The sequence below is a fragment of the Sminthopsis crassicaudata genome, chromosome 4 (assembly GCF_048593235.1).
Source record: "Sminthopsis crassicaudata isolate SCR6 chromosome 4, ASM4859323v1, whole genome shotgun sequence".
In the NCBI taxonomy this organism is placed as follows: domain Eukaryota; kingdom Metazoa; phylum Chordata; class Mammalia; order Dasyuromorphia; family Dasyuridae; genus Sminthopsis; species Sminthopsis crassicaudata.
Genome location: NC_133620.1, coordinates 140,995,044 through 141,020,689, shown reverse-complemented (window position 1 = coordinate 141,020,689; position 25,646 = coordinate 140,995,044). Strand labels below are relative to the sequence as shown.

The 25,646-nt window shown below is 32.5% G+C and overlaps 1 protein-coding gene and 1 pseudogene across 20 annotated transcripts in view; both read right to left on the bottom strand.

Annotated features, from left to right (window-relative positions):
* Positions 1-25,646, bottom strand: part of SYNE1 (spectrin repeat containing nuclear envelope protein 1) — a 571,419-nt gene that overhangs the window by 345,906 nt on the left and 199,867 nt on the right. For all 20 annotated transcript variants that reach the window (XM_074309511.1, XM_074309493.1, XM_074309505.1 and 17 more), the window contains 11 exons: positions 19,855-19,998; positions 16,678-16,851; positions 13,235-13,393; positions 12,722-12,886; positions 10,541-10,675; positions 9,530-9,688; positions 9,033-9,241; positions 7,705-7,813; positions 3,923-4,087; positions 2,780-2,947; positions 334-504 (listed from right to left, as the gene is read on the bottom strand). In XM_074309511.1, coding sequence (XP_074165612.1) covers positions 334-504; positions 2,780-2,947; positions 3,923-4,087; positions 7,705-7,813; positions 9,033-9,241; positions 9,530-9,688; positions 10,541-10,675; positions 12,722-12,886; positions 13,235-13,393; positions 16,678-16,851; positions 19,855-19,998 — 1,758 coding nt within the window. The remainder of the gene's footprint in view (positions 1-333; positions 505-2,779; positions 2,948-3,922; positions 4,088-7,704; positions 7,814-9,032; positions 9,242-9,529; positions 9,689-10,540; positions 10,676-12,721; positions 12,887-13,234; positions 13,394-16,677; positions 16,852-19,854; positions 19,999-25,646) is intronic.
* Positions 20,018-24,752, bottom strand: LOC141565846 (mitochondrial import receptor subunit TOM70 pseudogene; annotated as a pseudogene).

Below are 25,646 nucleotides of genomic sequence, written 5' to 3'. Positions count from 1 at the left end.
TCGTGTATGGGAAAAAAGAGGAGCTGGACTTTATGTCTTGTAAGGCATTTTCTGCATAGGAAATATTAATTTATTGCTAGAACTGAGGGCAAAGAATAATGAAGAATGAAAACAAAAATAAGGGAAATTAGGAAGGGGGGAGGGAAATAGCAATCTGATTACAAAAATTAAATTATACACTGCAACAGAAAAATCAGGATTGAAAATATCTATCCTTTTTTGTATCCTGCCAAATTGAAAATAGCTGGCTAGATTTAGACAGTAGGACTGTTTCTTTCTACTAATCTTTTTACTTAGAACTTCTGAAGAAGCAATTGCTTTCTTAAGTCTTACCTGTAGACGGCGCTCCTGCTTTTCCCTGTTCTGCTCCATGTTGTCTAAAGTATTCTCCAGTTTCTTCAGTTCTTCTTGGACTGTGCTAGGCAGCCCACCTTCACCCTGCTTAGCCCTGGTAATCTGCTCTTGTACATCTTTCTTCTTTGCATGCATCCTCTTGGTCTTTTGCTAAAAGGAAATGTTAAACAGATGGATATATATGTTAATTTCTCCCACAGCTAAGAAGGGAAGTACCTACCCACACTTGTACAGGAGATAGAAAAGTGCATACAGAAACATGCAGTGTGGGCAAGAACTATACTTTTAAGAGAGGGAATGACTATTAATAGCAATAAAGAGTCTACATTAGCCAGAGATGGACATTATTTCTGAATTTTTTTTCTTTTAGAAAAATAACATTGCTTGAGTTGCATCACTTAAAAATTTTATCAAAATGCCCCATTTTCTTTGTAAAAGTGGAGCATTATATGTATGAAGTATCATATACAGCATCAAATTTCTTTTTAGATGTGTTATTAAATATTTCCTTTTCTTTTGTGTTCTTTGTTATAAGGAACAGTTCTCTGGAAGAGAAGGTGGGGACAGATGTTAGGAAATAGATATGATGTTAAAAAACATATCAATAAAAGTTTTGTTTTTAAATATCTACTTTGTTATAGCTAAAATTTACTTTTGTAAAAAAATCGATTAGGCTTTTTCCAGGCTTCTATTTTCTCTTAAATTCATAATCAAAATATTTAGGTACTTTATTGATTAATAGATTAGCATACATAAATTCTGAGGAATAGTATTTACTTTGTTCTCATTTCTGGGATCACATTTAGAGGACTAAGAACAAGAGCATGTCCTCCTGAAATTCTTATCATTTTATATAAAACAGGATATTTATTTATTCTTTTGATTGTTTTGTCAATTTGTAGTCATGTACAACTCTTTGTGACCCCATCTGAAATTTTCTTGTCAAAGATAGTAATACTAAAGTTTCCTTTTCTAGCTCATTTTACCCATAAGGAAAATGAGACAACAGGAATAAGTGACTTGTTCAAAGTCACCCAGCTACCAAGTGTCTGAGGTTGGATTTGAACTCAGGAAAATGAGTTTTCCTGACTCTAAGCCCAGCACTCTATATACACTTTTCATTTGGCTGCCCTTTTTATTTATTCTATAGACATATAAGTGTCTAATATGTATAGGTGCCATGCTAGATGAGATTGGGATCTAAGAAAGGAATATGAATGATAAACTGTCCTCATTTATGCTCTAGGAAAAAAAAAAAGAAAAATCAGACAAAATATAAAGTAAAGACTGATTAGTGCATAAGAAGGATAACAAGTTCTGTAATCCTTCTGTGCCTCTGAAGTCAGAGATTTCAAGGAAGAATTGAAAAAGGGGTATTCCAGGCTTAGCAAATGATATGACAATACGTAGTACTTGTTCAAGGAAGAATTAGAGAAAGAGAGAGTGGAAATGAGTAGGATAAAAAAAAGGAACCATAAAAGTCTCTTTTAAATATAACTAATTTAGCATACTGAGCTTGCAGTAAGTAGTTTCTATACCTTCTTTTCCATTAGAGGCAATACCAGTTGCATTGTCAAAGGAGGTTTTCAAAGTCAATATCAAATTTGGTGCATTTTATTTTCTTCTGCTTTTTATCATCACCAGATTCCTTAATGTGAAGATATTTCTCAATATCAACTGAAACATTTCAACTAAGAGCAGAATGTTTCCAAATCCTTTGACCATGCAAGCTATATATTTTGAATGGGTGAATGTTCTACCAAGTGGAGTCAAAACTCAGAAACAAGGGCCAAGAAACCTAATGTAAAGATTCCTGAGGATCATATATTGACTTAATTTTAAAACACAATATTACTTTTGTTTTATTGTAGTTTTATTTATTCTTTAAAATATTTCCAAATTATAATTTACTCTTATTTGGCCCCTTTGAGGAGCGCTGTATGTTGCATGGGACCAGTGGATCAAGTGTTGACACATCTGTTCTATATATCTCTCTGAGTTTAATTCACTAGTGAAATAATAATCATCATTATTATAATATGATTAATAATATGCTATAATTTATTAGTTATTATTAACAATGTAATATACATTTATATGTAAATATAATATAATTACTATATAAGTAATAATTATTGTTGATGATACATATGTAGCACTTACTGTGTTCTAGGCACTGTGTTAAACCCTTATCAATTTTTTTCTAATTTGACCCTCACAACAACTCTGGGAATAGGGGCTATTATTATCCTTATTTCTTTCTAAAAGGGAAACTGAGGCAAAGAAGTGACTTTGCCCAGTATCTACTAGGCAAATATCTGAAGAGAGATTTGAACTCAGGGATTCTTGACTTCAGGCCCAAAGCTCTATCCACTGTGCCACAATATCACCTCTAAGTTGCAATGAAGTTAAAGATATATCTTACCTGATGGTGTAGAAGTAACTGCTGAGCTTCAAATAAGTTTTCAGTGTCCAAAATTTTTTCTGCTTGCTCCTGAAATTCTTTGGAGGTGCTAATCAACTGTTGAAGGGAGTTTTTTGCCATTTCCTTATACTGGACACGATCCCCTAAAGCACTAAGCATCTTTTCAACCTAAAATAAACAACAAATAAATCCATGATCATAAAATATTGAATAGAACTAATTTATACTAAAATCCTTTAAGAATATTAATAATTAAAATAAAATGGATGTTATTTCATTTTGTTCTTATATAGGATACCTATAAGTTTCTAATTATACTTTCAAGAAAAAAAATGTTATTTTTATTTAATATGTAGGGATTAGGGAAAAAAAAAAAGGCCTCAAAGGATCAAAATCATTCTTTTTAAGGATAAGTGTAAAATGTTATAAACATTTTACTGTTTCCCCTTAAATAAATAAAAATGGATATATTTCATAGTTTACTAAACTTTTGAATCTAAAAAGAATAGAAAGACACCTGAAAATGAAGTATAAGGTATACCTTAAAGGAAGGTCAATAAATTATTATGACATTTTGAAGTTTGTTGTCATTGTAGAAATGGAAAATTAATTTTATTCTAATTTTAACCTAGAAACAGCTAAAATTTCAAAATTGTCTAATTTTAAAAATTCAAAATTCCAAAAATACTTATTATTACAAGTGATTTAACTTTTATTTTATTTTTCCTATAGGGGAACATGTGGGAGGAAGAGAAAATAAACACTTGTACAATTTTAAAATTAAATCATTAATGTTGTAATGGGGCATATTTTTAAAAATCCTATAAATAAGCTTTGGCAATCTTTTTATTAATAATACATTTTTCATAATGCTGTTTTCTACTCTAATTTGAGTTAAAATAAATTAAAACTCTATATATTAGCATAGCCTTCAAAAGAATCTAAATATTACATGTTTAACCTATATCAGATTGTTTGCTGTCTTGGGGGAGTGGGCAGAAGAGAGGGAGAAAATTTTAAAACACAAGGTTTTGCAAAAGTAAATGTTGAAAAGTATCTTTGCATGTATTTGGAAAAACAAAATACTCTTAAAAGTTTTTAAAGGGGGGAAAAGAAGCACATTATGGAAATATATAACTTTACCTCTGAGAGCAAGGCTGTAGAGCCCTTGAAGTCACCCGAGAGTTTTGAGAGTTCATCATCTTGCTTTTGAATTTCTTCCTCAGCAGAAACTTCAGTAAGAGTTTTCAGTCTAGCTTTCAGCCAACCAAGATTCTCTCCTTGTTTGTGCATCTCATCTCTAATTTCCTGCACATAATATTAAAAAAAAAAAAAAAATCTGTGAACTGAGGTCAAGTGTGACAAAAGGGACAGTTGACACAATGGTCATACTTCTTACCATGGTTGCCTTTCTTCCACTTCTCTCACTATTCCAGGTACTTTTGTTGGCCCTCTTTTTGCTACAGTCCATCTACTGGTGATTTTATATAATCCCATCATTTTGATTATCATGTCTATGCAAATTAATGTCATCTCCAATGTATTCCAAAAGTTTTCATACAGTTTTAAGCTATGAAAGCTTCAAACTCAACTTAGAGTTTTGGGACACCTAATATATTTATATCTATAACCTCACTCCAGTGATTATGTTATATTTCCAATGGAGTTCTGGAAAGTTACATTTAGTTGCCCTGTTGTTATCTCAGATTCAGTTTAATTTTTTTGAAAGTCAGTTTCCTCATCTGTAAAAAAGAAGTGGTTTAACTAGATGCCATTTAAAGACATTTTGGGATCTAAATCTAAATTCAAAATGGAATTCACCATCTCTCCACCATAAAAACTTGTTCCTCTCTATAACATGTCTATTTCTGCTGTTAGTGCCATTATTGTCCCAATTACTGACACTAATAATATTGCAGTTATTTATTACTTCTTGTTGTTATTCTATTGTTTACCTTTATAATCCTTCTGGGGATTTTTTTGGCAAAGATACTGGAGTGGTTTGTCATTTCCTTCTCCTAATTTAATATATGAAGAAACTCAGGCAAATAGGGTTAAGTGACTTACCAAGGTTATATAAGATTGAACTCAAATTTTCCTGATTTTAGGTCTAGTTCTCTATCCATTTTACCACTAGCTGCTGCCTTAATTTGTTGACATTAGTTGACAAGTCTAATCCAATACCATCCCTTACATTCCATCTTTGTACTTTTCATTCTCCTTTTTATTGCTGTATATTTGCATTTCCTGCTACTGGTTTCTTTGTGCTCACTTATTACTAGTCACATGTTTTGAATTAAATTGTTGACAATTTAATTTGTTAATTTTATTGTAAATTTACTTTGTTTAATTTGAATTAAATTGTTGACAATTTCTTATGGAGGTATAATAAAATGCAATATGTATTCCATATTTATTTTCATTTGTGTCCATATTTCCAAAGAAAATTTTCAGGTACTATAGAGAAATGTTAGCTGAGCTCTTCTTACCCTATTTTTGCAATTAGCTTAATGCACACAAAACAGCTTACAATCTTTTAGATGTGGATGGATTGGATTTAGCAATTTCATAATTTATTAATTATACTGAAATATAATAATATAATGAAATAAATGAAATTTAATAGAGAGCTAACTTCAGAATCTGGAAAAGCTGAGTTCAAGTCCCATATTTTTAAAAACACTGCTGGTGTTCCCTTGTGGAAAACAGTTTCTCTCAATATGCTGAGGGGAGGAAGAGAAGAATGATATAAGGCATGGCAAAACAGAAAATAGAAGCAAATATGTGGGCATAAAGTACTTAAAAGAATTTTCTGTGATCCCATTGTGAGAAGTATGTGGTAACTTGAGCTATGTATCAATCAATCACCAAAGTTCTCTGACTCAATTTCTTAATCTGTAAAATGTGGATATAATATTTGAAGAATCTTAGGAAATGATAATGAGGTATAACAACATTATAATGTATGCAAAGCATTTTTCAGATTTAAAGTGTTATGGAACTATCAGTTGTCATTTTAATTAGGAAACATCAGAAAATTGCTTACTGATTTGACTTTTATTTAAATCCCACCTTTTTCTCTGTAAGCTTTGAGAAGTAATTTACCATCTCTGAGTCTCTCTTCCTCTTTTGAAAAACAAGAGGGCTTGCAGATATTCACAAAATTATTTGTAATGAGTGTTAAGAGTTCTACAGGAAGAGGTAGTCTCAGCCCAGATATTCATAAGTGTTTTATTTTTAAAATAGTCTCCAGATTTTAAACTTCTGGCCTAGACTTTGAAACATTTCAAAGTCACAATCTTTATAAGGAATTTTATATCTTGAAACAAGAGAATACTGGAAATCAAGATTCTTTTGCTGAAAGGCATAATCTTTTTAGGCCTTTTCTGTGAAATGGTAAATCCACCTGATTGATCTCACAGATAGTATATATGCAAAACTTGTGAAAATATCAGAATATCAAAGTGTCAGAAAATTTTTAAAAATTGAAATAGGCTATAAGAGAAGGTTGTAACATTGGGGATCACTTAAAACAACAAGCTAGCAAGGTTCTTTAAATATAAAAGTCTAAAGAAAAACATTTCAGTTTTTGAATCACCAAATGACAGGAAATCTTGTACGCTGGACTAATGTGAAATCTGAATGGGGCAAATTGTAATTAAATTTGAAGCTTCAAGAAAAATAAAACATTCACAAAAATTATCCTAAAGAGCCAGTGTATGTTTTGCTTTCTACCACTGTCTTTAAACTTTGTGTTTTCTTCTATATAACTTGATTATTAAAATATTAATATTGAAAAAAAAGAAAAATAAGAAGCTTGGATTAGAAAATTTTGAAGACCTTTTCAAGTTCTAAACATTTATCTTTATTGTTATATTATTCTTAGTTTGCATAACATTATTCTCATATTTCTGTTGCATTATTTATGTGCACATATGTGCACAAATCTACCGAAATAAATTCTGTTGATATCCATTTTAAAAACCATTCCTGGACAAAACCAAATTCAAAAATCCTCATGAGGCAGTTTCACTTGATAATTGTGCATGACATAGAAATCATTCTTAACCTTTTGTGATACAGAAAGTAGAAAGCCACCCAAATAATATCTATAATTCAAGTAACCACCAAAGGAACTCCCCTTGATATTCTAAATTATATCTGTTATTACACTGTGAGAGAAATTATTTTACTAATAATATTAATAACCAATTATTAGATTAGTATTCAGGCTTTTCTTCTTTTTTTCCTCATTTAAGGTGGAGCCCCAAGTCCCTGTAACAACATATATGTAAGTACAGCTGATTGGTATAGTCCTCAAAATATATGCTTTTCAATCTTGAGCCTGATCTCACCCAACTAGAAAACCTTATTCTTTTTAGAGCATAAACAGAAATCTAATCTAGGCAATTTCCTACCCAGAAAAGCTCCTGCCCTTTTTACTCTTCCATTAGAGTTTATGGTGACAGCTCATAATGGAGGGGGGGAGGGAAGCACATCCAGAGTGGTCTTTATGGAGATGAATTTTCCTATCCAGATTGCTAGAGGATTCCCAATGTTATATTCTCAGCAGGAAGAGCTGAAAACTTCTAGTTCACCTCCTCATTAAATGTCCACCAAACAGAGTTGATTTTTAGTTGTCAAGGGAATTCCTTTTCATGGATTATTTAAAGTTTTCAGGCACTTCATGTTTTTTGTCTTTGATTGCAGATAGAAACTATTAAAATCAATCTATTGATTATTAGCTAACTTAATTGATAAAGTGATTATTAATTACCTAAAATCTTAATCTTGGGTTTTTCATTCATCATAGTCTATCAGAATTTACATATTAAAAGTAAATATATCACTGTGATACAGTCTGGTCAAGAAAAACAAAAGATAAAGGAAATCTTCAGATATGCAAATACAGGCCAGGAACTAACCTCTACAGAAAGTTTGAATTTTCCATATGTGGTAGTATCTTTGGCTTCCTGCTTCATCCGTTGTAATTCTTTTTCTTTTATAGATATCCAAGATGACAATTCAGAAAATCTAAAACAATACAATCATCATCTTGTGATAAGAAAAAAAGAATGTCATAGTGCTGCATAAGTACTTAATTATTCAAATATTACTTTAAAAACAAATACCCAAATTCAGTAACATTTCAATAAACATTTCTTCTGAAGAGGAGTTTCTTTTTCACAAGGTTGGACTTACTACTGGGGTGCATAGAGGATGAACTGGTATAGTTATTTAACTATATGTCAGAACTAGGTGTCTCACTCAGGTGCAGATTATCCTCAGGGCCTGGGACTAAATGAGACAAAAACTTTACTCTTAGAATTTCCATATATCTCAATCACCTGAAATTGGATTAGACAAATCGACCTTATGCAATCTTCACAATATTGGGTGGAATAATATTTCAACTGGCCCTAGAATGTTGGGGAGTTAAATCCTGTAGGGAGTAGAGAATTTCTGAACAATGAATAGGAGGTATAGAATCCAAATACTGAAAGGCATTCTGAGGCCTCATATTATACTTTTATCATTTAATACGTATGGTGGTCAAGTTCCTAACTCCAAGGTATTGTCAATGCCATGTGCTACATAAAAGCATTATTTTTTTTGGGGGGGGTACCTTGACAACCTGTGATTTTCATTAGGGTGGATACTCTTTCTATTAAAATAGGCAACAAACTATAGCTTCCAAAATGTTTTTTTTCCTAGATATACAAGGGCAAAAGCATTCAATTCTCTGCAGCCAACATGTGATAATACACCTCAAAATTAGCTAGTATGATCTTTGGGCAACAGGCATATATGGTATATATGTCATTAGACCTATCCAGCTTTTTCCAAATTGCTGTCATCTTCTAAAGTATCCTTGAAGAACCTGGGGTTGTTTCCATGCTTTAAATGGTTCTACAATGGAACATTAATGATCTACTAGAGTTTTTACAATATATTAATAGCAATATTTATGTATATAAGAAAGTTAAAATCATACCACCTGTTTTTCACCTATTTATAAAATAAAATACAATTTATGTAATTTTGTTTTATTTTTTGTACATGTATTGAGACATATTCCCTAATCAGATTATAAGATATCGAGGGCAGAAACCTTTTGTTTTATCTGTTTGTATTTCTCCATAGCAAAATTCCTGAGACACTATAGGCAATAGAGAATGTTTCTTTACAATTAATTGGTTAATGTGTACCAGAATTAAGATAGCCAATGTGCTAGAATTATAGACATATTTACCTGGTCTTGTAATCTTTCCATTTATCTGGATTTTCCATCAAACTCTTATAAGTGCTATCAATCATAGATTTAAGATCTTTGAGAATGGCTTGACAGCTTTGTGGTGTATTCCTCATAGGGTCTCGTACTGGAAGTTTCAGGCTGAGCTCTTCAATCAGTTGTAACCTTTTCTCACAAAGATGATGAGGTCCTTTGTCACTGAAGAAAACCTAATAAGAAACAGATGAAGCTATCAGTATTGTATTTAAGAATCCACAAAAAAAATGTGTCTACAGTTATATAGAAAACAAAAATATTCTCCCTTGGGAAATTGGGCCATTTTGACATTCTGGTCTCATGCCAGACATAGTTTGTTACCTTTAGTGAACTTCATGAAATTCCACTAATGTCCACTTGGTGGTGCATAAGACATACCTTATATTTTTAAATTAAATTTTTAAAAATAGTCACGTCATGAAAATTTTTAGCATTCATTTTTACAAGATCCAAATTCTTACCTTATGCTCTTGAATGATCTTTTCACTGCCTTCCTGTAGCACCAATTTGTTCTCTCGACTCAGTTCAGATTTGCATTCTTCTACTGAAGCCAGAAATCTATTTTTCTCCACTTCTATCTTCAGGTGAAGTAAGTGATAGGGGGCTTCCCCTTGGAGATCCTACATTTCATGGAAAAGAGCAAGGGACCACAACAGTGGTGAATGTGATGCAAGAGATTTGAATTGAAATAACAAGATATGGAAAATAAATTTAATTTTCCAGTTAGAAAGTGTCCTGCACATACTAAGGTATGATGCATATGGAAATTACATGTAATATCAGATGCATTAGTTATTCAGAGTGAATGTTTTTCTTCCCTTTCTTCCTTCTTTATTGTAATGTGTGGTCCTCAGAGAGGAGAAGGGAGAAATATAGTAGAAACTGTAAATGATGCAAAAAGAAATTTAGAGTGTTGGTCTATACGGCACATATTTGACTGGATTTTTTTTTTCTGCCTTTGAATTTCTTAAGATGCATACCCTGTCTTTGGGTGATTCGACTACATGATAGACAGTTTTGTCATATTTCTTGCCTAATTCCAGTCTGATATTCAGGATTGCTGTGTTACTTCACAGCTCCAGCAACACTGCCTACTGTGCCTGTTTTTCCACAGTCCCTCCAGCATTAACTATTAACATTTAAAAAATAATCTTCCTACATTTGAATGGTGTGATATGAAATCTTCCAGAGATGTTTAAAATTTTGTTTTTCTCAATATTAGCAATTTGTGATATGTTTTCATGTGTTAATTTATAATTTGCAATTCTTTTAAAAACCCTTATCCACTTATCTTTTGGGAAGTGGCTTTGAATCTTACATATTTTGTTAACTTTCTAAATATTTTAGATATATTTTTTTCAATGAAATTTGTTGCAAATTATCCCCATGCTCTACTGGGATTCAGTTTTAATATATTCAGTCTGTCACTCTTCAGTCATGGCAAATGGAATTTCTTTCACATAATTACTCACCTTCCATTGTTTATGAAGTTTTCTAACAGCTTCCTGTAGACCCTGCTGTTCTTGCTCAGGGAGGATGTCAGTTAGTTCATCACAAGCTTTCAGGAAGGCATTTAGTACTCTCTGATCCAGCTGACTAAAAAACTCCTGATTCAAGGATTGTGGAGAGGAAAAAAACAATTAAGAGCTGCATCTATTTACCTCTATTAACATAGAAACCAATAGATATTAAAGTGATCATAAAATGTTATTCGAGGAAGCAATAAAATTTCTTAACATGAGCTAGCATAAACTCTTCACTAGTTCACATGAAGAATGAACTTTTATTTAGCCACAATTAAGAATCAATAGCTGCCATGTTTGGAATCATCTAATATAATCTATTTCTTTTTTGTGAGAAGGGTTGATGATAATTCCCATATTGTAAAGCATGCAAGCAGTTTAGAAGATAAGGAGAGATTATTAACCCATAAACTTATGACAATGATTCATATCTCTTATGTCTCTTCTTTAGAGGCCAGTCAAAAAAGCTAAAGAAAACTCAGAATCAGAATTTACAATCCCTTATTCTTAACAATAATATATCTAGCACCCTTATATTCCATTAAGAATAAGCATTTTTGCTCCATTTCTCAAAATAAAAGATAAAAGAAATAGTTAATTCACATATGCACAAGTATTTCATATTTACTTTGGAAGAAATGGGGCAACAACAGTAATGCATACTGATTAAAGGAGGTACTTATATAAAAATCTACTTGGGAAATAAACATTGACTATAATCCTTGTTATTGGGAGAGGCTAAGACTGAGTTCTTGTGCTAAACTGATCTGGTATCCACATTAATACCAATACCAAAACGATGAATCCTGAGACCAGGGGGTGGACTAGGTCATCTAAGGAGGGATAATCTGGTCAAAGCAGGAAACAGAATAACAGATCAAAGGTCCATACCAATCAGTGATAAGTTTGGGTCTACAAGTAGCTGCTTTACTTCCAGTCTGGTAAACTCAGTTTCCCCCAGAAAAATGCTTTTGAAATTTGTTTAATAAGTTTTATTCTTTTTCCTAGCCAAGAATTGTCATTGCACACATTTAAACTATTGGCCATAAACATGGATCAGAGGTTGACTTATCTGTCAACACGTTGATACATATCCCTGGTTAAATAGGACCCAGGGAATGTCTTCAAAGTAAAAGTTAAGCAAAGTCATCTCCAATTAGAAATGTTAAGAATAAATGATAGCCTGTTTCAAAACTGAGAGAAGATAGTTCAAAATCTAATAAATGTCCTGAGGTATCATGCCTTTTAAATATTCACTAATCTGCCTCACTTTGCTAGATTTTAAGTAATCTAAAGACTTTTTTCCATAAATTTGAAATTATTCATTTAGAAAGAACTGTGTTTTTTTTTTAATTGCTTAGATAAGTAAGGAACAAGTCATTTGGTCTGAATTATCCTTTTTAATCTCTACATTTTAATATTTTCTATTACATTGTGTTTTCTGTGAACTTTTCATTAAAGATTCTAATCTGGAATCAATTACATCTTTCCAAGGTAAGATACCAAGCCAATGAGAAATTAATTATATTATTTTCTTTTTAAAGTCTTCTCATTTGCCACTAGTTTAACTCTCTAAACTCCGCAAAAGTACTGAACAATCTTACAGGTCTTTCTCCAATTCTGCTTTGGACTCCTCACATCTTTCCTTGGCCCATATTTTATTTTAGACTATCTACATTGAGAAGGAATATGGTATGGTGGATACAAAATTAGGTAAATGTAGGTTCAAGCCTTGCTCCTGACACAGATTACTATGTAATTGTGAGCAAGTAACTGAATCTCAGTGTACCAAACCACTCTCTAAAACTGTAATTACACAGCTGGTATCAATTTACATTGGTAAATGGATTTCCCTTACTTTCCTAGAACTTTTTTAGAAAAAAAGAAAACACAGGTCCAATTAAAAAAAAAAAAAAAAAAAGCCTGCCTGTATGGTATAAGCTGAATATACATTAAAGAATATAATTTGAGGCAGCTAGGTGGCGCACCACTTAGATAGAGCACCAGCCCTGAAGTGGAGATGACCTGAGTTCAAATTTGGTTTCAGACACAACACCTCCTAGCTGTGTGACAAGTCACTTAACCCCAATTGCCTCAAGGAAAAAAAAAAAAAAGAAGAGTATAATTTACCGTATGTTTCTTCAGAAGTGCTTCAGGATCCCCTTTTTCTTTTATGCTGACCTGGGCAATCTGCAGGACTTTTTCCAATTCTGCTCTGGACTCCTCAAATTTTTTCATCAAACGGCTATTTGTTTCTACATGCTTTCTCCACTCACCAGTTTTCTTTACCATGTTCTTGATAACAAAGTCAAAAGAAAATAATTTTTCTTAATAAGGAAAACAACATGTTGTTTCTATGTAGGCATCACTAGTCAAGTATTTATGTTTTTTAATAAATTATTTAACAGAAGTCTTAATGCAATGAATGACCCAGAAGTAAACAGAAATAATGATACAGATAACTTCTTTTTAAGGCTTATGAATATGCTATGGATTATATTGATTGTCTATGCAATAGTTAAAAAGAGAAATAGAAAAAAAAGAAAGAAAAAATCAGAAGCATGATCAATAATAGATTCTTCCCTGCTTTTTTGCCACCAACATTTTCCCAAATGACAATTTCAATTAGAAACAATAAATTACCTGAAAAGCAACATGAACCTCAGCAACTTTCCGTTGCAGCACGCTCTGATCGAAATGTTTTAACACTTTACTCAAGGCTACAAATTTTTGAACATTTTGACTGTCTTTCTCAATTAAGGTCATAGTCTTCTTGCAACTTTCTTGATGAGATAACAGCTCCTATAAGGAGAAAAATAATATTATAATTCAGGGGGAAAAGATCAAGAAACTATAGTTTTAATTTATTAAAAGGATATGGATTAATTTACATTCAGAGATACTTCATTTAAAAATAATTTAAGAACAATCTTTTCATCAAAGGATTTAGCAATCATTAAAAGTTGCTCCATTTTACATAAGATATCAAAAAAAAATTTTTCTGACATCTTGCCTTTTTCTTATATTTGATCTAACTCTACAGCAGAAATAATAAAGTAAACACAGAATAGAAATTATAATAACCATCTAACCTCTGGCTTTGTCCAAATAATAGGGCTCATATTATGATAAAGACACTACTGAAATGAACCCACCTATCAGATTATAAAGTACTAAAAGGTCCTTTACTTGAATAAGTTACACTTGTACGAAATAACCAGAAACAGAAAATGTTTTCTTCATAACTTCATGTCCATGCTTCTATAAAAACTGAAGAATGTTTTGATTGTTGCCAACTAGACCTAAACTGCAAAACAAAAGCAAATTATCCCCAGGAAACAAAAGATCCATCACATCATTTGTACCTTTTGTACTTTCAAAGGCAGAGAAGCAGCAGTGACTTGCAGTCGCTTAAAGATTTTTAGTGATTCTAATATATCAATCCAGCCTGTTTGATGGGAGAAGGCAAGGTAGCTCTGACTGGGTATACTAACAAGCCTCAGTTTCTTTATTTATAAAATGGGGATAACTGTAATATGCAAGCTAGCAAGAACATATATAATATTCTTTGCAAATCTTTTTTATAAATGGATGAATGGGTTATTTTTTTTTTGTAAAATGCATTCAAATATGATATATAGAATCTATTATTGTGTTTTGCCTTTACAAACTGAAAAAAAATACTTTTTTCTGTTTTGAATATTTGGAAAATCAGAGAGGAATTAAGTTATAAATATATTATTACATGTTAATTGTGTTGTGGCATAAGTAGTATAAGATTTCATAACTATTTTGCTGATATGTTAAATGGGACTCTTTCTAAGAATGAAAGAAATATTATGAATGAAAAGGCTGCTGTGGTGAGAAATGCATTTGAATAGAATTTGGACATCTATGTGGTTCTTTCTGTCAGGAAATTCATTTAGATTGAGAATTTCTAACTTAGATCCATAAAGTTACATATATAGATATAGATATAGATATATTCATATCTATATCTATATCTATATGTGTGTGTATATATATATATATATAATACCTGTATTTGAATATAATTGAGTTTCTTTTTTAACGCTATGTATTATATGCTTTTAAAACATCATTCTGAGATGTTTAAAGGTTTCATTAGGTTGCTTAAAGGAATCCATGACACACAAAAGATTAAGAACCATGACTTAGATTAATAGTACCTAAACCCTAGAAATACTTTTTTCTTTTCTGTTGATAGATGGTTTCATTCAATAAATACCAATTGAATAAAATAATTAACTACACTCAATAGAAGGGCAGCATGCTTAGGTAAGACAAGTCTATTTATAATGAGTCAATAAAAATATATAACTTGTCATGCTAAGTATACACCTAAACATTTTTTTTGACCTAGCATAACAAGTTGCATTTTTTAATTCAGAGCCTAACTCACTGTCCATCAAGAAGATCTATTCAAGATGCCTGAACTAGTACATCAATTTTATCTCTATATAGTTGATTTTCAGGTTTATTTATCTAATCCTAGCCTTTCTCCTAGGCAGCTAGATGGCTCATTGGGTAGAGGACTGAGCCTAGAGTTATGAAAACTCTTCTTCCTGGGTTCAGATCTGGCTTCAGAGATGTACTAATTGTGTGACCTCCCTGAGCCAAGTCACTTAATCCTATTTGCCTTAGTTTCTTCATTTGTAGAATGAGCTAGAGAAGGAAATGGCAAATCACTCCAGTATCTTTGCCAAGAATACTTAAAATAGAGTCATAATCAGATATGACTTCTTCCTGCCTTATAATTTTACAACTCTAGCTGCTTACTGAACTTCTCAAACTGGATATGTTGTAGATATTATATTCTCTACATGTCCAAAACTGAATTCATTATCTTTCCCCCAATTCCTTCTTCTTCCTAACCTCCCTATAATTATTGAGAGTATCACTATCCTCTCAATTACCCAGGCTCACAACCTCTTTCATGATCAATTTCTTACTTTTATTCCCATACCAATCTGTTGCCAAGTCCTGTTGATAATATTTTTATAAAATCTCTCTTACACAAATCTTTGTTCTTTTCTGACACTGCTACAATCCTGTTGCCTGCCCTTAACACTTCACATCTGTACTACTAATAATAACCAAATTTAATAATAACAAAATAACCTAATTTGTCTCCTATTTGCATCCTGTACTTATCTATCAAATTCATCTTCCTAAAATATAGGTCTGATTCTTCATCTATCCCTTCTCCATATAATAAATGCCAGTGGTTTCTTGTTACCTCCAAGATCTAATATAAAATCCTCTTTGGCGCTTTTAAAGCTCTTCATAAGCAATATTGTCTTCTTAATTATATTCCAATTAAGATTATTAAAAATTAGAACTATACTCTAACCACAAACACAGTTTAATAAAATGTCTACATGAGTCACTACTTATTCTTTTTTTTTAATCTTTACTATGTAAATTAATTATAAAACAACTAAGAATTTTACCTGAACATCTTACTAATACAAAGAGTAGAGCATATAAATCTTGCATGAATGAGGCCTTTCTTGGCTAATGTAGAAATAATGTGGGATAGTCGATAACAGTAACTGATTTGGAATCAGGAAGACACTGATTCAAATCCTTCCTGAGACATTTACAGCAATGTGACCCTAAGAATGTCTTTTTCATAACTCTATGCCTGTTTCCTCATCTATCAAAACAAAAGGATTTGATTCAATGGTCTCTAAGGAACTTCAATTTCTGAATCTACAATCCTATGAACTAATTAGTTTGAACATGACATTAATGAGGCCACAGACCTGAGTTTATTCTTTGGATTCTAAAAGAATAAGACTCTCCTTTCTCCATGACCAAATAAAAGGAGACATGAATAATTAGTGAAGCTGCACCCCTGCTAGAAGAAGGAGGTTCATATACATATTCTATTGACAATAGTTTAAAAGAGCCACAGTTTTTAAGAAAGGATAATATAGTTTTGGAATATTTAAACTACCCCCTTAGAGACTAGTCATTAATTCTACTTTAGTTTCTTGAGATTTGGATTCCTTAGAAATCATGAGTTGTTCTATAAACAAGTAAAAGGTATCTTTTCTTACCTGATGTTTTTGCTTAAAAAGGGCAGTAGATTGTGCTTCATGCTCAAGGAGTGACATAGTTTCATTGATTCTCTCAAGTGCCTCATAAAAGAGTGTGATCTGCTTTTCTAATTCTTCCAGTGGAATCAGCAACTGCTGAGTCTCATAAAGTAAAGCAGGATAACATTCTTTAACCTTCAAAAATAAAAAGACAAGGATTTCATTCAATAGCAAAGGGCCAAAACAAAGGAAACTACATGGCCACTTTGAGATAACATTTCCTTTATTTCCTATCTTAAACTGATTTTGCAAGTTGGAACTTACAGATCCGTAAGTCTTACCTTCTTGTGATCCTCAATAGATTTCTATATTTCTTTGAATTAAGCTGTAGGCATTGCACTATTAAATGGGAGGTGGGGGAGAAATCTAAAGAATAGTTATTTGCTGATAAACCTGAGCTTGCACTCTTCCAGAATCATTGAACCTCTCTTGCTGTTGTTTAGTTAGCAAATTCTTAATTGTTTTCAGATTTCAAGTAAGAGGAAAACAAACAGGGCTGACCTGCAGGAGGGTTTTAGGTTGGAATTTTTGTTTGTTGTTTGTTTTTAAATAGAAGTATAGTATATGTGCTCTAGAGAGTCTGTTCTTTAAACTCAGAACTCATGAATTCTTTAGGGAGCTTTTTGGCTGCAGTTGCTTACAAACAGTTTTCATTTTCATCATGTAATAAGTTTTGAGGTTAATATAAACTAAAATGTGAATTAGCTGTCTATTGTGGCAGAATGTAATGAATGAAGGATAAATATCCCAAAAGAAATAAAAAGTGTTCCTAAATGGATATGTAGTAGTAGTAGTATTAATATAGAATTAATATGTCAAATTCATATATATATATAATTAATATAATGGCAATAGTATTAATAATAATATAACAATCACAGCTAATATTTACATAATGCTTTAAAGATTACAAAAGCATTCATACATCTTTTCTTTTGCAAACCTCAAATCAGAGATCATTACTTCATTTAATAGATAAGAATGTTGAGGGCGGTAGCCCCTTCATATTCCTTGTTTGATCTCCAACTTCTTTTGGGACTTGGACTTTGATGTGGTCAAACTAGTTTGGGCTATCTGAGGTGGCCAGGGTTTTACAGCCCCCTGTTCTAATCTGCTTAGATAGACCAAATGGCATCAGGAAATTCCTTTTGGAAAGAGACTTCTGTCTGTCCCCAAAAGATAACAAGAGAGTCCTTATCTTATTTATATCACTGTATAAAAGAGAGAACTTGGGGATCTTCTCTTTGCAAATGGCCTTGTACCATGCAGCCATTTTGTCCACCGGCTCTCCGGTGTTTCCATTCTAATCAATAAAGACTATGTTTCCATACGGCATTAAGTAGCAAATTCCTTTGCTGCCGAACCCGCCATTGGTTACTTTGAGGAAGGAAGGAAAGAGAGAAAAGGAACTGACCCATCTTTGTTTAGACCACAGTTTACTCCTCCTCATTTTCTCCTCATCAAGAACAGATTATAAAAATTAATTAGTCACAAAATTTGAACCCAGGCCTTTCACTCCAAATCCATATATGCCTACTTTTCTACTTTCCAAGTGTTTGTTTCAATACCATATAAACCACTCTGTCATTAAGTTTCCTCATCTGTATAATGGGGACAATAGAACTACCTCACAGGGCTATTGTGAAGGTTGAATGTAATAACATGGAAAGCACGATGCAAACCTTAAAGTCCAACATAAATGCTAGTTATTACTATTAATTGATAACATGATTAAAAATTGAGCATACTTCCTATGATGTATGAAAACTATTCTGATTAAAACATTTTCAAAATTAAAAAAAAAAAACTTTTTAAAGTTTTCAAAGTCTAATTGGGAAGAAAGAAAAGCATTTGCATTGTTTTGCAAGAGTTACATTATGTCCTAAGTCAAGGATAGAGCTCATTGACACAAAAACAGCAGAATGAGAACAAATTACTTTAAAGATCATCAATATAGCTTGTAAAACATTCTAAGGATACTTGACACTTTAGTGTCATCCAGAAACTGGCCAGATGTGGGCATCTTCTACACTATATTCATTCTCTTCTCATCCTTCCTCCAAAGTTCTTTCTTATATAAAATTTTTAAAAGTTACTACTTGATTATAAATTGATACAGGCAGTCACTTCAACAAGTCAATTTAAAAAAAATAATAATCATTCTGTCCTTAATATAATAAAAGCTGTTGCACTGAATTAATTAGATACCTACTAAAGGTAATGTGAGCAGCTGGGTGACACAGTGGATAGATTTCAGGGCCAGAAAGAGGTAGACTCATCTTCCTCAGTTCAAATCCAGCCTCAGATACTTATTACCTGTGTGACTCTAGGTAAATCACTTAACTTAGTATGCTTCAGTTACCTCATCTGTAAAATGTACTGGAAAATCATTACAACAGCTTTGTCAAAAAATTCCAAATAGGCTCATGAAGAGTTGCATACAACTAAAACAACTCAATAATATAATAGCAAGGGTAAAGTACTTTCCTTGAGGCTCCACAGACAAACATAGAAGAGCCAGGCTCTGAGGAGATCTATTGGAGAGGCATAGAGTGGTAGTAAAGAGAAACCTGGATTTTAAATACAGGGTGATCTGGATATAGATGCGGCTTGTTATGTGACCCTGCTTGAAAAAAAAATTTTTTTTTCAGTCTCTGTTACTTCTTTAGTAGGATTTTTGTGAGGATAACAGAAGGTATGAGAAAAGAATTTTATATATTTTACAATTTTATATACCTGTGCCTTATAATTGTGGGATTTTTTTTTTGAGTTAGCTATATAATTACTACAAATAAATAGATGGATATATATATATATATATGTAGACTTCACAAGGATATTATGAGAAAAATATTTTTAAAACTTTAAAGTGATATAAGAATGATACCTAAATATATACACATAATATGCAAATAATACATATACAGTAATGTACATATATACATATTTGTATATAAAATATATGTGAATATATGAGGGAGAGAGAAACAAAAAAATTCTATTTAATGATTTTTAAATTTAATAGTGAATACACTAGTCCTATATAACAGTGTTAAAAAACAGAATGAAAGCAACTGTGGTTGGCATTTTTTGAACTCTGTGAATGTCATTAAAAAAACAGAAAACTTTATTGATAACCTTGTTTAGCTGATCTTTAAGTCCAGACAGAGTTGCAAGTATTTCACAGGCTTCTTCTTGGGGACTTTCTTTTGTAATAAGTTGTGCTGTCCTTGTGATAATCTTGTATTGTGCTTCCATCACAGGCATCTTCTGTTTAATATCCTAATGATGAGAATTAGATAAGGAGTATCTAAATAAAATTAGATTTAATTGAGTTCTAGTAGCAGGTTTGGGGTACAGGGAGTCAAATAGAGCTCCCCTGCAACCCCTTTGGATTTGACACAAGAATACAGAATTAAATGAGGTCTAGTAGTGGCACAAGAATCCTCTGTAAAGGAATTTACAGACCCAAAATCCTAGATTGATAAAAGAGGTTTATTGTGAGGTTTGGAAGCAAGGTTAAAAGGTAGAAACACACCAGAGCCAGGGCTGGCACCAGTGGGCAGAAATCCTTGACATGGCCAGTGTAAGGATGCCATGTTGGGACTTCTGCAAAGAGTGGACTCCAGTTTTACCCTTTTATAACAGGAGGGCTTTTGGTAATCTGAAGGGGCTCTTGGGTGGAGTCCCAGGTTGGCCTCTGGCTTGAGCTTCAACCAGGGCTAGAATTTGAATAGAATTCAAAGGGTTTTTAGCTAAGGAGGAAGCTGTTTGTGCTTGGGGTGGGGATTGGGAAACCTGAGCAGATCATTAGAATGGGGACTGAGACAGCCCAAGTTAGCTCAGATCCAATGGGGGCTGGGAGAGCCCGGATATCTCCCATTGGATTTCATGGGGGTTAGGAATCAGAAAGGAATCTTAACACACATCACTGTCAGGGATCATTATTAGAAATCATTAATATGAAATAGCTGATTCTTTTAACATGAGGAATAAAAGTATTTCAGCTTTTTCTAAGCATACCACAGAAATCAAATTATTTTCTAAAGATTTCTGCATTTAAGAAAATTTTGTAGGGCCCCATAGTCACAAGCACTCATTACCAAGATTCATGTCAATCAATCAATAAACAAAGATATCATATCTTAAAAGTAGCATGAAAACCTGAGATTTCAATTGTATGAATTGCCTCTAAGAAAATGCTCAAATTAGCTGCAACTGGATTTATATTTCTAAAACACATATTTGTTTCAGATATTTTTGTAAATGTTGTAATGTAATGTAAAAACAATCTTTAAAATGAGCACTTTAGGAGATAATCTTCCTCCCCATTTTAAAGGCTGTGATTTATTACATTCATGTAGAAACAATATATAAAAAAATTATCCTTATGTGGGAGGTAAAATTTACATTTAAACTACTAAAGTGGATAATGAAAAAAAAATTACTATCAATGTTTGTGACTTTATCTAAAGATAGGTTTGTACAAGTTTGATTTACTATACTCCTTGTCTCCCCAATTAGAATTGTTTTTATCTCTAATGAGTATATTCATTCTTTGTCTCTCACATTAATTTTTTTTAACTTATTCCCTGTAATCTGGATACATGGCAATAGACCTTGGTACATAGTAACAACTTAAATGTTTGTTGATTAATTGACTACTTACCAAAAGGGTTCATATTTATTTAGTATCCAATTCTATTCCTTTGAATTCAACAAATATGTATTAAGTAGCTACTTTGTGTAAGGTAGCTAGGTGGTTTGGGAGTATAGAGTGTTGGGCCTGGAATCAGGAAGACTCATCTTCTTGAGTTCAAATACTTATTAAATGTGTGTAGTTGGATAAATTAATTAACCCTATTTGCTTCAGTTTCCTGTAAAATAAACTGCAGTAGGAAATGGCAAACCCCTGCAGAATCTTTGCTAAGAAAACCCTAAATGGTTCTCCCAACTCATTCCATTTTTATTTAGAGTATATACATAACCCAACATTTGAATTTCTTAAAAATATATACACACCATTAAATCTAGCAGTACCAAGTTAAGAAAATAGTCAGTTCTTAAAACCCACCTTCTTTACCTCTTGAGTGGTCTACACCCCTAACAGTAGCAATGCTAGCTAGGTATTAGTTATCTTCTGTGTCTTCCAGCCTACAAGTCCTTCAAACAAATTTTTGCTTCTGAATTGTTTATTATAGGAGTCTATGGTTGCTTTACATTTAAAGCTATTTATATTTCTCATCTTTTATTGGTGTCATTGTGAAAAATTATCAAACTGGTCAATAACTGCCACCAGGTTGTTCCCAGAGTAAAACAGAAGACAAAGACATTGCATCTCTCGTGATGTTTAAGGTTCTCTCTCAATTTAATTTAAAAAAAAATACTATTTTTTTCTTTGAAAAACAAATAATGCATCCATGGGGATTACTTGCATAGAAAAGAAATCTATTTTATAGCACTATTCAAAATTATTCAAACCAAATAGTGGAAAATGTGGGTGTGAGCATATGTAAACACTTTCCTCTTTTCCTTTTTCCTTGTTCTTGTGTATCCCATTATTTTAGACATTCCTTGCTGTTGCATTAAGGAATAAATTTCCACACTGCAAACTTCCTTGAACAATCACTTAACACATAGAGCAAATGAGAAGCCCCACAAATGGAAAAATGAAGTTTCACCATTTCTGTGGTCATGTCCAAAAAGGTCATTTTTCCTTTCCCAATTATTTTGCAATGTATGAAGTTTTAATCCATATTTCTGGGAGTAGCATCCCTAAGTGAATAAAGCTATGCCATTTCAACTTCAAATTGAGCAATGTTAATTGCCTTGTTGAACAAGTCTATGGCCTTATCCATGTTGCCTTTCTGTATCCCACTAGTTCCCTTTGTTTCATATGTTTCATACTTGTCAATTTCAGTGGCCCTCATAATAAGTTCCTAGCCTTCTTCTAGACCTTGATTCCACCAAAGCTGAAGCAAACCATTGTGAACATATTTGTGGCATCGTATACTTCCAAGTTAATACATTTGCCATGTATTTCATCAGCTTTATCAATTGGTTGCTGATCTGTCAATGCCTGGGAATATAATGCATAATCTTCAGCACCTCTTAGAAATTTCTTTATGACTTCCTCAAAGTCTTTCAAAGCAGCCTGGACTTGTAAAGAATTGTTTCCTATGTAAATTTAATGATACAATGCAAAACACTTCTGAGTTATAATTCAGGTTATAATTTAATACATTCATCAAATCTGCCACTGCTTCATCAATCTGATCAAAAAATATCATAATTATCTTTGGTAATGATACACATCTGCATTTTGGGAATCAATAACAGCAAATGTGTTGAAATTCTGAGTAGAGTTCAAAGGCTGCTTCTTTATATCTGGGCATTTGCTCAAAGCTTCACATTAACTTCTTCTATGCTGATGATCTGATCTAAATCTGTCTTGGCTACAATGACATTGCCAACAAGAAGAAGAAGTTGACTCATAGCAGCAACATTTGGCTGTATATTTACCTTGTGTTTCTATTTCTTTTGTGCACTCACTTATTTATCATTTTTTCCCTTCCATTTATTGTTTGACCTTTATATAGCCAGTTTTCTTTTATTTCTAAGGTTTCCCCTTCTTTGTCTTTATCTTTATTAGCCTTCTCTTCTCTAAGTATAGGCTGGGAGATGATATCATCAATGAAGAAACTAAAGTAAGATTTAATGAACTGTGAAGATGGCATCCAAGACATCAGATGGACATGAGTAAAAACAATTTAACCTATATGTATCATGCTTGATATAAAAACAAATCCATGTGGCATTAAGACAGAGTAAAAAGAAGACAGAAAGAATGTCTTCTGAATTAATTTGAATGATCATATGAGACTGCTTTATTATAGTGTGCTGAGAAGAAAATTGGAATTAATTTTAAAAATCTCATTGAATATTTACTACATGCAAAGTATTGAGCTAAACAGTATTAGCTGTGATTCTTGTTACACTCAACTTTCTCTATGCCATAAGTCACTAAGTCCTGTTGATTCAGTTCACAATATATCTTGAATTTATCCTTTCTTCTCTATGCCCACAGAGACCAAACTAAGAATCAATATTCATTACCATCTGTCTTAAATCTCTTACCATTTGTACTCTTTCTGCCTTCAAATCTATCCTTCAAGCTTCTGACAGACTAATCCTCACTTAAATCCATAAATCCAATCATGACTCCTCTCTTCTCAAACTGTTCAGTGCCTCTTTATTTGGCAATCAATTGGAGTTCAAAGTCTTTTATATAGCTTTCACAGTCCTTGATAGTCTAATGGAATCTTACTTTTCTGGCCATATTCATTATTACTTCCTATCACTTACTTTATATTTCACCAAACTGGGCCATTCACTGTCACCCAATCCAACACACCCTATGTTTTTCTCCTCTTCACATTTCTTCATATTGTTCCTTAAGTTTAAAATGTCCTTTTCCTCCCTACTTAGTTACTGAATTTAAAGATTAATCTAAATGACATCTCCACAAAACCCTCCCAGTACTTTCTTTGTTGGTGCTGTGATTGTTGTTCAGTTGTGTTTGAGTCTTCAGGACAGTATTTGGGTTTTCTTAGCAAAGATATTGGACTGGTTTGCCATTTCCTTCTCCAGCTTATTTTATAGATGAAAAAACTGAGGGAAACAGAAGTTAAGTTACTTGCTTAGGGCATGTACATGGTAAGTTCTGTAGCCATATTTGAAACCAGATCTTCCTGACTTCAGGCTTAGAGCTCCACCACCTAGACACTGCACCATCTAGCTATACTTGATTACCTTTAAAAATCTTCACCATTAAAATGCTGTAAAGTACTTAGTTTTGCACTGCTTGGACTGCTTTATTCAGTATTGTGGCTAAGTTGGTATAATATCTTTAACTAAAGAGTGAGGTCTGTGGCTCTTATCTAAATTCTATATCTTCTTCACCATTCCACACATAGTAGCTGCTTAAAAAGTTTTTTAAATTGAATCTAATAGCATTGGACACTCCAAGTAAATAGTATAATAATATATAAATAATATTAACAATAACAAGAATGACTATATTTTAGTATAAACTATTTCCTTTAATTCTATATATTTTATTTTATATAGTAAAAAATATTCTTCTGAGAAGGTCTGTCCATGGGTTTCATCAGATTGTCATGAGAATCACAGATATGACAAAACATTAAGGACATTTGGCTTAGAGACATAAATTTTGGAATCAACTGCATTGAGGTGATAAGTGAATTAGTAAAAGCAGATAACATCACCAAGAGAGAATACAAAGAAAGAAGGCTGAGAACAGAACCTCAAGAATATATACTGAGGGCCAGGTAGGTGACACAGTTGGATAGAGCACTCAGGTCAGGAAGACCTGAGTTCAAATTTAGTCTTAGACATTTAACAATCCCTAGCTCTTTGACTTTAGTCAAGCCTTAACCCTGATTGCCTGACCAAAATTAGACATACATACACACACATATATAAAACTGTTAAATGCTGCATATCTATATACATGTTTTAAAAAGATGAGTACAAAGGACAGCTAGATGGCATAGTGGATAGAGCAACAGCCATGAAGTCAGGAGGACCTGAGTTCAAATCTGGGCTCAGACACTTAATACTTCCTAGCTATGTGACCCTGGACAAGTCACTTAACCCCAATTGCCTGGGGAGGTGGGTGGAGATGAGTACAGGAGAAAAAAAAAAAGACTATTAACTTTGGTAATTCAAAGTTTGTGATCTTTGAAGGAATACTTTCCTTGAAGTGATAAGGATGGATTATTGGACCTTTTTGGCAGAGTTTCATGGCCTAATTTATCCAGAAACATTTGTTAGCTAAAAAATGAAATAGCATAGGATAGTTTCCCCAGGGTTTGTAATTGTCAAAACACTTATGGAAGGCAGAT